This window comes from Galeopterus variegatus, unplaced genomic scaffold (genome assembly GCF_000696425.1).
Source record: "Galeopterus variegatus unplaced genomic scaffold, G_variegatus-3.0.2 Scaffold5407, whole genome shotgun sequence".
NCBI classification, from domain to species: domain Eukaryota; kingdom Metazoa; phylum Chordata; class Mammalia; order Dermoptera; family Cynocephalidae; genus Galeopterus; species Galeopterus variegatus.
Window position 1 is genome coordinate 78748 of NW_007731518.1, and position 15078 is coordinate 93825.

Sequence of the window (15078 nt, forward strand, 5' to 3'; positions counted from 1 at the left end):
GTTCGGATCCCATATAGGGATGGCCGGTTTGCTCACTGGCTGAGCGTGGTGCTGACAACACCAAGTCAAGGGTTAAGATCCCCTTACCGGTCATCTTTAAAAAAAAAAAAAAAAAAAAAAAGAATTCTTGGGCAAGTGGCCTTGCACTTGATGCTGACCCATAATAGCATTAATCTGCTCGGACGTTTGGCCAAAAGTCTCCACCCCACAGAGGCTGCTGGTTACTGTGGGTGGTCCTGGTTTCAGATGCAGCTCCCCTGGTCTGGGCCCCCTGGGCTGTGTCCCCCTGGGCCAGCTCCCCCTGGCCTGGGCCCCTTGGGCTGGCTGTGCACTCAGGGTCTTCATCTGTGCCGTGTCCAGTGCTCTTGGGGCAGCTGGCATGTCTCCCTTTGTCATCAGAGGTGACAAGTGCCTTGTGCCAACTCTCCTGTGGTGCAGGAGACACACGTGGCCCTCAGTTTTATCTTTTGGGAAGCCAGCAGTGGTGGTGTCTGTGTTCTCTGCCAGGTGACCATTCCCTGCCCTCTGGTGCCAGAGCCCCATCCCTGGATGTGGGCACAGGCAGAAGGTGAAGGTGGGAGTGCAGTGTGCCTCTGATCTGGAGTCAAGTGTGTTTCTAGGCCCAGGCTGGAGCAGGTCTGAAGCATGAGGCAGGACTCAGGGAAGGGGCAGAGGTGGCACAGCCTGCAGGCCGTGGGCTTGTTCAGCCTCCCCAGACCCAAGTATCCCTCCTGCCTTGTGGCTTCAGCGGGTTTCTGCGCTTGCTGACAGTGGGTTCTGACTAATGCACCCATCCTTACCAGAAAGCTGACGGATGTCGCCAGGAGCCACGCTTGTGTGTGCCAGGCTCATCCACTGTTCTGAGTTGGGACAGTGGCAGTAGCCACCTCGTTTTTTCATGTCTCCTTCCCAAGAGCCACATGGAGTAGGTGTTGTTATCCATGTGTTACAGAGGAAGAAGCTGAGGCAGGGGAGGCTGGGCCTGTGCTGGGCTTCACCTGATTTTCTTACCCACTCCTGCTTTTGCTTTGCAGAGGTCTCACTGGTAGAACATCCCCACCCCGAGGCCTGCAGGGGATGAGGGTGAGCATGTGGGGCCTCTGGAGGAGTTTCGCCTCTTGTGTCTGCAGCATGGCCTCTGTGTTGTGCCATTTTTAGGAGTGGTCTGGCTGAGGAGAGCTGCAGGCTTGAGGTTTCTAGTGTGGGGCATCGGGGGCAGGGCTGAGCCTGGGAAGTGGTGTGAAGTTGGGAGAGAAAGGCATCAGGCCTCCCTAGTCCTCAGCATCCTCGTCTCTAAAGTGGAGTATACTGTTTCAGCCTCTTTTATTTTGAACATCCCAGTATATTGCCTATTCAGAGAATCAACTAAGTACGTTCTCTTGAGAGACAGAGGGAAAGCTTTCAGGAGGTAGGTACAGCATGTGGCTGCCTCACTCTCCCCTTCACCACATGGTGCAGCTGTTATTGCTGCTCTTCCCCGCACTCTGTGACTCATGGGACCAGACGTATTAGGGACAGACGCACGGAGGGCCACAGTGAACCTGGCCAAGGCTCCAGACATCAGGATCATCAGACACCTGTTAAATCGCGATGCTTCCTCAGTTCAGAGACCTCCGAGACGCACTCAACAGACTCCAGTAAATGGATGCCATTGGGATGGCAGAATAGATGGTACCCAGCGTCACTCTCCCCCACAATCGACCAATTTACAGCTATTAAAAAACAAAGACTGCCAACCTAGAACTGCTATAGCTTGGGGAAGAGAAGCAGAGGCCTGCAGAGTCCAAGGAGGTGGAAGAAGCTGCTGTGACTGACAAAGGAATTGAATTAATTAAAAAATATAAGGGCCGGCCCATGGCTCACTTGGGAGAGAGTGGTGCTGATAACATCAAGGCCATGGGTTCAGATCCCTATATAGGGATGGCCTGTTGGCTCACTTGGGAGAGCATGGTGCTGACAACACCAAGTCAAGGGTTAAGATACCCCTTACTGGTCATCTTTAAAAAAAAGAAATTCTAGATATGAAGAATACACATCTAAACTGAAAAACTCAATAGAAAGCTCAACAGCAGACTTAATCAAACAGACGAAAGAATCAGTGAGCTCAAAGATAGAACATATCAAATCAGAGGAGCAAAAAGAATAAAAAGACATGAAACATAAATACAGAAAACATGGGACTCCCTCAAGTGAAATAACCTCTGCATAATTGGCTACCCGAAGGAGAGGAAAAAGGAGGAGATGTAGAAAGCGTATTCAAGGAAATAATGGCTGAAAATGTCCCAGGTTTGAAGAAAGTTGACAACATTCAGTTATAGGAAGCTCATGGTGACCAGTCAGATTCACTGCTAGGAGGATACCCCACAGCACATAGTGATCAGAGTGTCAGAAACCAAAGACAAATAAAAGATACCGAAAGCAGCAAGAGAAAAGAAACAGCATTCAAAGGAGCCCACATAGTCTCTCAGGATTTCTCAGTAGAATGCCTACAGGACAGAAGAGATTGGATGATATATTCAGAGTGCCAAAGGAGAAAGACTGTCAGCCAAGAGTTCTGTATCTGGCAAAATGAACCTTCAAATATGAAGGAGAAATAAAGTCTTTCCCAGACAAATAAAAGCTAAGGGCATTCATCAGCACCTTATAAGAAATGCTAAAGGAAGAAGCTCTTTACTCTGAAAGATGACGACACAAATGAGCAGCAAGAAAACATTTGAAGGTACATAACTCATTAGTAAAGTAAGTTCACAGAAAACCTCAGAGTACTCCAGCGTCGTAAGGGTGGTGAACTAACTGCTTATGTACTTAATATGAAGGCTAAAGGATAGACCTAACAAGACACTATCACATACAACAACCATATGAGAGAAAGGCAATACTAAAAGATGAAACTGGAAACAACAAATTGTCAAAAAGTGGGGGATGACACCAGAGTGTAGAGTTGGCTTTTGTTTTTTCTTAGATATCAAAGGTAAGTTGTTATTAGTCTGAAATAATTCATTATAACTGTAACATGTTTTTGTAAGTCTCATGATAACCATAACAAAAACATAGAAGAAACATACCAAAAACAAGTAGCAAGAAAACAAAATGTGAGGCTAGAGAAAACTGCTGAACCACAAAGGAAGACCATAGGCAGACAAAAAGGAAAAAAGGAGCCACAAGACGACCTGAAAAAAAACATAGCAAAGTGGCAGTAAGGAGTCCCTAGACACCAATAATAACCCTAAACGTAAATGGATTAAATACCACAATTAAAAGATACACAGTGGGTTCGTGGATTTTAAAACAAGAACCAACAATGTGCTGCCTACAGGAAACTCACTTAATTGATAAAGACACACACAATCTGAAAGTGAAGGGATGGAAAAAGACATTTCATGCAAAATAAAGGTAGTAATCTTCACCATGTTATTACCATACTATTTTTGGCCATATGAATTTGTTTTCAACAATGCAAAGATAAACATCCACTCTGTACAAATTCTTCAGAATTCTAATTTGTGGTACTCAAAGGAATTTTTGTTTTGCTATACAAAAAGATGGATAGCATTTTCTGCAATAAATAAGTAACTTATATAGAAAAAAATATAACATTCAGGTGTATATTTTACAATGGAAGGAAATTTATTTTAGATCAATTAGTGAGTGTATTCCTAGAGAACTTCAACTATAAACATCTACAATACCTCTAAGGCAAATGAATTCCTGTTTTCACTGATATAAGAAAAAACAATAAAGAGTTCTTTCTTAGTTCACTTAAAAAAAAAAAAAGACTCTCCAGGAAACAGCAGACTATAGAAAGGGATGCAGCAGACTTGCTGCAGTCACATGGTCTGTGCAGTAGTGCTGCTGGTGGCATTTCTGCGAGGACACATTGCACCATCCAGTCCGGAGCTGTTGGTCAGAATGTGGCCAGTGTGGCTGAGGAACTGGACTTCAATTTCACTTGATTTTGATAAATTTAACTTTAAATAGGACATGTAGCCAGTGGCTATTGTGAACAGCACGTTTTTAGAGATTAAGATGTACAGTGGCCAAAATAAAAAATTCCATGGATAGGTTTACTGGATTAGATACAGCTGGAGGGTCAGTGAGCCAAGGAGAGGGCAGTCAGAAGAGGTGTCTGCAGGGCGGCAGGGAGGACCACCGAGAGGGATGGTGGGAGTCTGCACCAGATGGCGTACGGCCAAGTTGGAAGAAATCTCAGAAGCAAAGGGAAAAGACCTCCCGGGGCTTCCATCAATCTGACAGCATGGAACATTGTGCTGAGGGGACACCGGCCAGCTGGAGTTGTCTTCCCGGTTCTAGAGCAGACAACAGGCAGAAGGAAAACAGTCCCAGTGGGATGCTCAAGGAAGTGAAGAAGAAAGAGAACAGTAGACGTGAATATTGACATGTAGATGACGACAACAGTGTCTTGCTTAAAGATCCATCCTTATTAGTCTGTTTCTGTTGCTTATAACAAAATACCTGGAACTGGGTGATTTATAAAAAAACAAAGTTTAGGGGCCGGCCCGGTGGCGCACTGGATAGTGCGCCGCTTGGGAAGCGTGGTGGCGCTCCCGCCCGAGGGTTCGGAAACAGCACGTTTTTAGAGATTAAGATGTACAGTGGCCAAAATAAAAAATTCCATGGATAGGTTTACTGGATTAGATACAGCTGGAGGGTCAGTGAGCCAAGGAGAGGGCAGTCAGAAGAGGTGTCTGCAGGGCGGCAGGGAGGACCACCGAGAGGGATGGTGGGAGTCTGCACCAGATGGCGTACGGCCAAGTTGGAAGAAATCTCAGAAGCAAAGGGAAAAGACCTCCCGGGGCTTCCATCAATCTGACAGCATGGAACATTGTGCTGAGGGGACACCGGCCAGCTGGAGTTGTCTTCCCGGTTCTAGAGCAGACAACAGGCAGAAGGAAAACAGTCCCAGTGGGATGCTCAAGGAAGTGAAGAAGAAAGAGAACAGTAGACGTGAATATTGACATGTAGATGACGACAACAGTGTCTTGCTTAAAGATCCATCCTTATTAGTCTGTTTCTGTTGCTTATAACAAAATACCTGGAACTGGGTGATTTATAAAAAAACAAAGTTTAGGGGCCGGCCCGGTGGCGCACTGGATAGTGCGCCGCTTGGGAAGCGTGGTGGCGCTCCCACCCGAGGGTTCGGATCCCACATACAGACCGGTTCCCGCTCACTGGCTGAGCGAGGCGCGGGAGCAACGCCGAGGGTTGCAATCCCGTTGCCGGTCCTCGGTCCGGTACGGGGGCAACACTGAGGGTTGCGATCCGTTGCCGGACACGGAAAAAGACAAAAAGACGAAAAAAAAAAAATTTATTCCTCAGAGTTTCAGAGGCTGGGAAGTCCAAAGTCCAGGGAACACATCTGGTGAGTTGTCTTTGGTGGTGGCTTTACAGCCACGCAGGAGTCTCACGTGGCAGAAAGTGGCAGAGTGGAGAGAGCAGAGAGAGACTAATCTCATTCAGTCTCCTCTTAAAGCCCTCAGAACCACGCCCTTAACCACTATTTTTAATCCATTCACTACTGCACGGTACTACAATCCAATCACCTCTTCAAGGCTCCACCTTTCAATTACAATGATAGGATTTCCACCTCAACAGTTACAGTGGGGGTTGAGTTTTGGTGGGACATTCAGCTCAAGGCACCATCTGTGTATGGAACTAAGCCATGCGGCAGTGGTAGTATGTGAGTGGGGTGTGCAAGTGAGTTCTGCTGCATGGTCCTCAGGCCCTGGACCCGTGTGGAGGGCTAGGGGGTGTGGACTGGCTTTTGACATTGCTCACTGGAGATACCTGCTGTGGTTTCTAGAGCGGTAGAACTCGGTGCATGGTCTAGACTAGTAGGGGGTGGCGGGCAAAGGGAAGGAAGGAACTGTAGGGGGAGGGCATGGCACAGCAGAGCCACAGCTTAGTGGGGTGAGCTTGGAGACAGACAGCTCCCTCCTGTCCCTACTCTGTGCTTGGGGTTGCTCAGGAGAAACCCCAATGTTGGCAACACTGTACCTCAGACCTTGAAGCATCTGCAGCTGGTAGGTTTTCAGGTTTGGGGCTCCCGGGCACTGCAGGGCTGGCTGTCCATGGGGACACAGAGGTGAAAGGAGCCGGGCTGAGGAGGCCAGGCCATGTTCTCTGATGCTGAGCGTAGCCATGTTCACACGGTCACACCTTCAGAGGTGAGGAGGTAGTGCTCCTAACAGACGCACAGAAGTCCTTCTTGAACTGGCTTTGTTTTTCTTGATGCCTGTGGACTGCGTGTGTGTATACGTGCAATTTTAGCAGGTGGAACCACATTCCATTTTTGTTTTATTTAGAGAATGGTAACTCAGTTCTGCTGATGGATCAAAGGTCATGATAGAGATTACTTCCTTAGGACTTTTTGTTCCTTTTGGATCATGACTTGGACTCCCACCTCAACAGCCCTCTCTAGGTCCTGTGTTAGTAGCATGGCAGCCTGTGCATGCTTGAACCTGCACAGGAGCTGCCGTGGAGAAGCCAGACCACCCCCAATTCCAACCCAGTCTTCATGAGGATGTGAGCAGAGGGTGAAAGTCTGGAAACAGAGTGAACCTGTCCGGGGCAGGTCCAGCCAAGCCCGCAGAGAGGCCCTGAGAGTAGGGCTGTGGGTCAAGACATGGGACCAGAGGTGGAAACAGCTCCACCAGTCTAGGGTCGGGAAGGGGTGGCCAGGGTGGCCTGGGTCTGGCTGACCCTGGGTTTGGGCTGCTTCCTTCCTCTGGTCTCCCCATTTCCTCCCAGGTATGCTCCCTGGGTCCTCAGCAGGGCCTGGCACCTTCCCACCTTCACCTCGGATCTGTGGCCAGGCCACAGCCATGGTGTGGTAATGAATGCAGTTCGTGGCTAGTGCCTCTGCAGCTGTCGGGCCAGGCTCCAGGAGCCGCTGCCTACTGGAGGAGCCGAGGCCCGCACACCCCAACGAGCAGAAGAGCCCGTGAGAGTGCCAGAACTCGTGTGCGCTGAGTCCACACAACTACGAGATCAGCGTCCCACAGACAGGTTCGGGATTTTTATGTACTAGCAGAATTTCAAATAAAGTGCCAGGGGATACATGGTATTACCTTACTTTTATTTGGCCAAATGAAAGCAGTGAAAGAAAGTAAAACCAGACTACAGCTTATCCACTGATCTGAGCCCTCCCAACTTGCTTGGGAAAGGCAATTTGGGGATGTGGGTATCAGTCCTCAGACGTGAGGCCTCTGGGCAGATGTGAGGGGAGCGCAGGCCCCAGGGGCCTCGAGTCTCAGGCCAAACTCGCAAAGCTGCAGGACAAATGCTGAGTGTGTTTCTGGCATGTTGAGTGGACTTGTTGGTAAAACATGTAAGGTATTATTTTTGTGCCAGAGCAAACAGACATCTTGTGAAGGATAACGCAGTACGTGCCCAAGGTTCTAAGTAAAAAGCCACAAGGTTCTTGCTCGAGGGTCTCAGTAGGGAAGGTTGGGAGATGCTGCTGGGACCCTGACAGCGGGGCCTCGAGGGCTGTGTGTGCGGCGGCCGTGGGCAGGATTGAGAGCTGCTGATCCATGGTGAGCCTGGAGAAGCGTCTTTCTTTGGGTTTTGCTTTTTTTTTGTGACCGGTAAGGGGATCGGAACCCTTGGCTTGGTGTCGCCTGTACCGCACTCAGCCAGTGAGAGCACCGCACTGGCCATCCCCATATAGGATCCGAACCTGTGGCCTTGGCGCTCTGCTGCCGCGCTCCCAGCGCCGCACTCTCCCGACTGAGCCACGGGTTCAGCCGGGTTTTGCTTTTAATGGTGACAGAGCCCATGAGTTCAGGGCAGACACTCTGCTGGGAACAGTGGAACCGCTGGGAAACTATTTTTTTAAAAAATGTGATTGAAGCTTTTAGAGAGCTTACCAAGCAGGGAAGAGTGACAGACCCAGCCAGGGAGAAGGAAACCAAGGGAGATGTGCTGGAAAACGGCCAGGCTCTTGGGCTCTGGGGGTCGAGGTGGGCCTGGGAGGAAGGTGCCTGGCAGGTTGGAGCTCACTGTGGAGGAGGTTGGGGGCCGGCACGCAGGAGGAGGAAGAGCTCCCAGCTTGGTGCTTGTGCAGGGGAAGAAGGGGCCATGTGGAGGGCAGATCCGTGGTGATGCCAGTGAGCGTCAGTGATGTAGAGCCGCACAAGTGCCGTCTTACAGGGCTTGAGACACACAGAAGGAGAGAGCAGGGAGTGGAATAGCACACAAGAGCGTGTGGAGAGGCGAGTGACTCCCAAGTCCTTGTGTGGTCTGGGAACAAGCAAATGCGGTTTATTGGACTTTGATATGTCAAGGGCACCCATTGTAATCTCCACAGGACCCACTAGAAGAGTAGGAAGAGGATTGCTTCCGTAGAGGAAGGAAACGGGAAGTAGAAAATATCCAAGAAGACAGTAAGAACAGAAAACATAGAACAGGCATGACCAGCGAAGCACAGGCATCGGGCCAGCCCTTGGTGACCACACTAAACGCAAGGACCTCAGCTGGCCTTTAAGAAGGCTTGCCGCTTGCAGAAGACTTGCTCACATAAAAGCATACGGAAAGGCTAAATGTAGAAAGGTGAAAGCTGAAGCCCTGTCAGCAGTGGCTGAGAAGGCAGGTGCCGGTGCCAGTCTTTCCTGTGGGTGGAGGGGAGCGTCTTGTTTCTTTTGCTGCAGCCAGGCGCGTTCTGTGTACTTGCCTCTACGGGAGACCTGCTGTGTTGTCCTGACCCCAGCCTTCCCCACTGGCCCCCATCACCCGCCTCAGCGTCACATCTCCCGTGTCTCCTGTGTCATGGGAGGCTGGTCGGGTCCTCTGTGCTGCGTTGCCGCAGCCCACCGGGGTTTGCTAGATGACTCGTGGGTGCCGATTCTGCCGCACTGGACTTTCTTTCCCAGGACCGGCATGTTTCCCCCCCGTCTGTGCATTTTCAGTGCCTCCCCACCCCAGCATTTAATAGTGAGCACTTTTGAGCGTACAGAAAAGTTGGCAGCATTGCCCAGGTGCCTGCTGCCATCGTCCTTTGCCATGGCTCCTGTAACAGGCGGTTCCTGCTTCCTGCACACTTCCCCTTCTGCAGGCTGTGATGGCAGCACCCATGTTCCCTCTTGACACTGAGGGCTGGGCACAGCCCTCACCAAAGGCTCCAATTGCATCCTTGTCTCCTCCTCCCCTTGCTCCAGCCCAGGGTGCGGGACCAGGTACTCGCGAGGGAGAGCGCAGCCGGAGAAACACTACTGGAGGGCATGGGGGTGACAAGGAGGATAGAAGGGAGGATGCTCGAGCTGGGGCTGGAAGGACAGAGAAGACCCAGGAGGAGCTGGCACATGCATGGGAAGCCTAAAGTGGCGGGGCTAGGGGAGCGTACTTCTGAGTGCTGCCGGGGGCCGGGCCAGGAGGGGCGCAAGGGGGTGTGTGGCCTGGATGCCCTCACCTAGCTGTCTACTCCTGGGGAAGCTTCCCACCCACTGACACCCTCCCCCAGGTATTTTCTCTGCTTCCCGTGCTCACCGATGGTGAGGGGGGCTGTAAGGAGGAGGGACTCCTGGCCCCTGCTGTTGTGGCCCTGAGCATCAGTGTGGTGCCTCCTGCAGGTGACCAGTGGATGAAGACAGCCCAGGAGCAGGCTCGGGACTGCACCCGGGGTCATGAAGACACACACTTATGTGTGACCTTTGATATTCATAAATTTTCAGATCAGACGTTTGTTTCAAGACTGTTGTAGATTCATGTGTAGTGGTGAGAAATGTGCAGAGGGCATTTGCTGCTCCCACTGTCACTGTTGTCTGCTCATTTGCCCTTCCTCGCAGGTGCACTGACATCTCGCTGGGTGGTCTTCCTAGTGGCTGGTGAACCTGAGCAGCACCGCAGGAACTCATGTGCCACCTGTGTGTCCACTTTGCTGAAACGTTTCGTGTCTTGTGCCATGTTCTGGTTGCACTGTTTTTTAACTATTGAGTTTTGAGAGTTTTTTATACATTGTAGAAGCTAGTCCTTTGTCAGATGTATGGTGTGCAGGTCTTCTCCTCCCAGTCTTGGTCTCGCTGTTCATCCTGTTGAGAGGGTAAAGGTTTGCAGTTGCCATGATGTCCACCTTTCCAGCTTTTCTTCTGGGGTTTGGTGTCAAGTTGTAAGCCCCCTTTACCAGGCCCCAGATCGAAAAGAGTTCCTCCTACTTTTTCCCTGAAAGTTGTATAGTTTTTTTTTTTGCATTTGTCTATGATCCATTTTGAGTTAATTTTTATATAAAGTGTGAGACTTGGGTCGAGGCTCATATACTGGGCTGTGGAGTTCCAGTTGCTGCAGCATTTGATGGAAAGGCTCTCTTCTCCATTCAGTTGCTTTTACTCCTTTGCCAAAAATAAGTTGGGCAGATTTGGGTGGACCATGTCGAGTTTTTTTTTCTTTTCCTTTTTGTCTTTTTTTCGTGACTGGTAACGGGATCGCAACCCTCAGTGTCGCGCCCGTACCGCGACCAGCAACGGGATCGCAACCCTCAGTGTCGCGCCCGCACCGCGCTCAACCAGTGAGCGGACCGGTCTCTATATGGGATCCGAACCCTCGGCGGGAGCGCCGCTGCACTCCCAAGCGCCGCACTCTACTGAGTGCGCCACCGGGCCGGCCCCATGTCGAGTTTTTTTTTTTTTCCTTTTTTGTCTTTTTTCATGACCGGCAATGGATCGCAACCCTCAGTGTCGCACCCGTACCGGACCGGGACCAGCAACGGGATTGCAACCCTCGGTGTTGCGCCCACACCTTGCTCAGCCAGTGAGCGGCCGGTCTGTATGTGGGATCCGAACCCTCAGTGGGAGCGCTGCCGCGCTCCCAAGCGGCGCACTCTAGCAATGTGCCACCGGGCCGGCCCCCATGTCGAGTTTTTAATGTGAGAACTTTGAAAACTACAGAAAAGTTGGAGGACGAATTCATCAAGCCCCTGTTCGCTCTTTACCTATGTGTGCTGCCTGGGAAGTGTGCCCGTTTGCTGCAAGTATGGGGGGGTGCGAACATGTGTGCGTGCACACAGGCATGTATGTACACAGGCATGCACATGCTCACACAGGCATGTACACACAGAGGCATGGACATACTCATGCTGCACACAGGCAGGTACACAATCATGCATGTGCTCACACGTAAACACACACACGTTTGCACATATGCATACACAGGCATGCACATGCTCACACATGCACACAGGCATATATACACACAGGCGTGCACATGTTAACACACAGGCACGTATACACACAGGCGTGCACATGCTCACATGCACATAGACATGTACATATACAGCTGTGCATATACTCACAGGCATGCACGTGCTCACAGATGTGCACATGCTCATACACGCACAGGCATGCAGGTGTGCACGTGCTCACACAGACATGTACACACAGGCATGCACATGTCCACACATACAAGCACACGCACACAGGCGTGCACAAGCTCACACAGGCATGTGCACATACACATACACACACTCCCTCCCAGTGCTGGTTCCCAGCCGTTTTTCAGGAAGGGTCCTGGGGTTTCCCTCTTACATGCCATTTGCCAGAACTTTCTTGGTGAAGGCCAAGCAGTGCTGTCCGCGTTCAGAGGCAGGAGCTGCTAGAGCTCTAACAGTCTACATTTCAAGGACCAGCAGTTTTGTCTGGTATTTTTTAGAAGGTAAGTAGATAACCAGTAGCTCTTCCTCCTTTTCTTTTCCCTCCTTTGTTTTTTCTTCTCTCTTCCCCTCATCATTTGACCTTGGAGCTTGTATACATAGTAGAATTTGCTCTATGATGGAGTCTGTAGAAAATTGAAAATCCATGTTTTCCCCTTATTTTAAAGATGAGTTTTCCACACACGTGAAAGGCACGCCTGGGACTGGCAGAGTGGGAGGGGGACAGGATTGGATGTGGTGACTGGAAGGCTCGGTCCTGCTGGACATGGCTCTTACTAGACAGGATGGGCCTTGACAGTAAGGAGGCGGTAGTGGGAGGTGTGAGCCACGCTGTGTGTTAAGATCTGTCTGCTCGCCAGCTTGGGCTCTGTGGGTTTAGGCTTCTGTGCGGTGAAGGCCTTCTCTCTTTAGTGTGAATTTTTTTGTTTGACCAAATGAGTATTTATAGAAAGTAACCAAAGTTTAATGTTCCTTAGTAGTAACAGGGAAACTTAAAAACAGTTTAGCATTTAACCTGAGAGCTGAATTTTACTACAGTGTTTGTTATAATGACAATATTGGTGGATGGTAAATAGCCATGCTTCATTTTTTAAGAACCAGAGGAATAAGTGTCATTTAAAAACACTACGTTGGGATACTTAAAGCAGAGAATGTGAGGTTGCAGAGTGGCTCCATGTCAGATACAAATAGGAGAGGAGGCAGGAACCAAACACACAACCCAGCAGATGGTGGGTGGCACTCCAGACAACGTCCCAGGCTGGTGACACATTCCCCAGACCCGAGGCTGCTCTCACTGGCCAAGACAAACACGTTAGTGGCCTACGTGAGGGACCTCAGGCTGTGGTGGGTGGGTCAGGATGACCTGCTGATTGTTGCGTTGGTGGGGACTTGCCCTCTCCTTGTGAGTTTCGCATGTGGTGGGAGACCTGAGTGCCTGCCTGTGAGCCGCATGGTCACCTTGCTGTCCTCCCATGGCTGGAATGGGAAGAACACTATGCCCAGCACTGCTCTCACCGGAGGCCTTGGATGCTGTGCCCTCCGTAGTGCACAGAGGAACGGCCTGGCCCATGAGCCATGTCACCAGTGCAGCTTCCCAGCTCACAGCCCCACGTGTCCTATGTGGCAGTGCCTGAGATTACGAGATGCTTGGTCTTGCCGTCTTGTTAAAGGGTCTTTTCTAGAATGGGTGGAATTGGGGCTATCCAGACGGTTCTGTGTATCGACCTGTCACCTTAGAAGCTGTCTGGGTCCCCTGTCATTCCCCACCAAGGACAGTGTTGTGCTGGGTGCCCAGTGGCCAGTGCAGGCTGAAGCTCGCCCACACATGCTTGAGGGCCTGTCAGCAGTGAGGCCAGAGCTTGGAGGGCCATGCCTGAGGGCCAGGGCTGAGACAGCTGCCCTCCCCCATGGTGCCTGCAGCCACAGCACAGACACGTGAGGCCAGCCATTTCAGTCATTTCTCATTTTCACTGTGAACATTGTTGATCAAGGACCATCTTCAGAAGGAAGAGAACGTGTCAGATCCTGCTGCGAAGGTCTGGCAATTAGACTTGTGCAGAATAATTGCACAGATCAGCAGGACACAGTGGAATCCAGAAACAGAAGCACATGTGAGGGGACGTAGATACACAAAGGGTGGCATTCACAGTCATTGGGGACAAGGTGGTGGGTCATTCAGTGTTTAGAGCTAAGGATGGGCTGTCCATCTGGTGCAAGGGCGTGAGCTACGTTTTACACACCCACACACTTTGGGAAAAGGTCTAAATTAAAAAAAAAGGTTGGAGCATATAAAGAAAAAATAGAACAAATTTGTACAAATTTACAGTATTGGAATGAGGAAGACCTGCCTATGCAAGATACAAAGGAGCTAATTGATGAGTCTGATTTTGTAGAAATGGAGAAAACTTTTGTATGACCAAATCAACATAAAGTTAAACAGAAAGGCAACACTTAATGGATAAAATATTTTTTGCATATACCAGAGATTAATAGTAAGAATACTTAAACACTTCTGTGAATCTGTAAGAAACTCATAAACCAGACAATGTAAAGTAGACAAATGATATGAACAGATAAAGAGGAAGAGTTTTAAGTGGCGGATAGCCAAAGCTGCCAACCCGACTGTTATTCAGGGAGATGCAGAGTACAGTGAGGTGTCAGGCTCTGTCGTGTTCTGGCCAATCATGTGGCAGGTGGTGTCGAGTCTCACCAGGGGCACATGGATGGGCCATGCTCTTGGGAGGAGGGTGACGGGCAGCGTGACCCACGTGTCCCTTTGGCCATTGTTCCCACATCCATCCTGTTGCTGTTGGACCCATGCACAAGCACAAGGGTGCTGGTGTGGAGCTGGAGCCCAGTGTTGGCTGTTGCTGGAAATGCACTTAAACGTCTGCGTAAGAGCTGAGGAAAGATCTGGAAAGAGTCCCAGCCTTCAACCCACCCCACTAGGCAGGGTAGGGGGATGGGAGGAGAGATGGAGATACTGGCCATTTCTGCTCTTTTTCTGAATTGCTTGTATTTCAACTTCATACATTAAGATATACAGATAATTCTGTAAGTGTGAGTTGAAGCGAGAGAACATTGCCCCTTGCCACTGACGTGCCTTCCTTCTTCACAGGTATGGATCCTGGCGGGAGCCGGTCAACCCCTACTACGTCAACTCTGGCTACGCCCTGGCCCCGGCCACCAGTGCTAACGACAGCGAGCAGCAGAGCCTGTCCAGCGATGCTGACACCCTGTCCCTCACAGACAGCAGCGTGTAAGTCCCATGTGTCGGGGAGTGCCGTCCACGGGAGCACACGGCCTCCTGCTCATCTTTCTGTGCGACCCCAGCACTGCTTGGGCTTCGTCCTCCCAGAAAAAGTTCCCTGATCCCCCCAAACTTGATATTAGTGCATCTGAAATACAGACAGGCTGCGCTGCAGGAAGTGTCCTTAGAAATCCTGACACAAGCTGTAGCTGAGTTTTTGTTAGTGGCTTCTCTCTGAAGCCAAGGTTTCCGGAAGATTTGAGAGAGGGAGAACGGAGGAGTGAAGTTGGACCAGTTTTGCGCTGCCCTGCGAGAGCCCATAGCTTCCACCTTCCTCTTTGGTTTTCATAGTCTGGGTTTCAGTTTAAAGATAGGTACAGGTTAGCAACCAGATGGGCCCACTGTGTACCCGGGTGGCAGTGAAAAGGGACGCAGGCCCTGGGAATCCGCGCTGCTGCACGGATGGGCTTCCTGTCGCTTTACAGCATAGAGCCCCATCCTGTCAGTTGAATGATCCCTGGCATCTGCTCGGAGTGGGGGGCCGGGGACCGGGGAGAGGGAAGATGGTCCCTACTGAGTCAAATGCCGCAGTGGCTGAGGGACCGCCCAGGCTACATCCAAGCGTCACATCCCTGTGTGGTGTCCCGGTCCCCTCCCCTCATGGTAACAC

At 50.6% G+C, this 15078-nt stretch overlaps 1 protein-coding gene across 2 annotated transcripts in view; it reads left to right on the forward strand.

Annotated features, from left to right (window-relative positions):
• Nucleotides 1–15078, forward strand: part of AXIN1 (axin 1) — a 64239-nt gene that overhangs the window by 29015 nt on the left and 20146 nt on the right. For both annotated transcript variants that reach the window (XM_008589371.1, XM_008589370.1), the window contains exon 2: nt 14277–14417. In XM_008589371.1, the coding sequence (XP_008587593.1) occupies nt 14277–14417 (141 nt within the window). The remainder of the gene's footprint in view (nt 1–14276; nt 14418–15078) is intronic.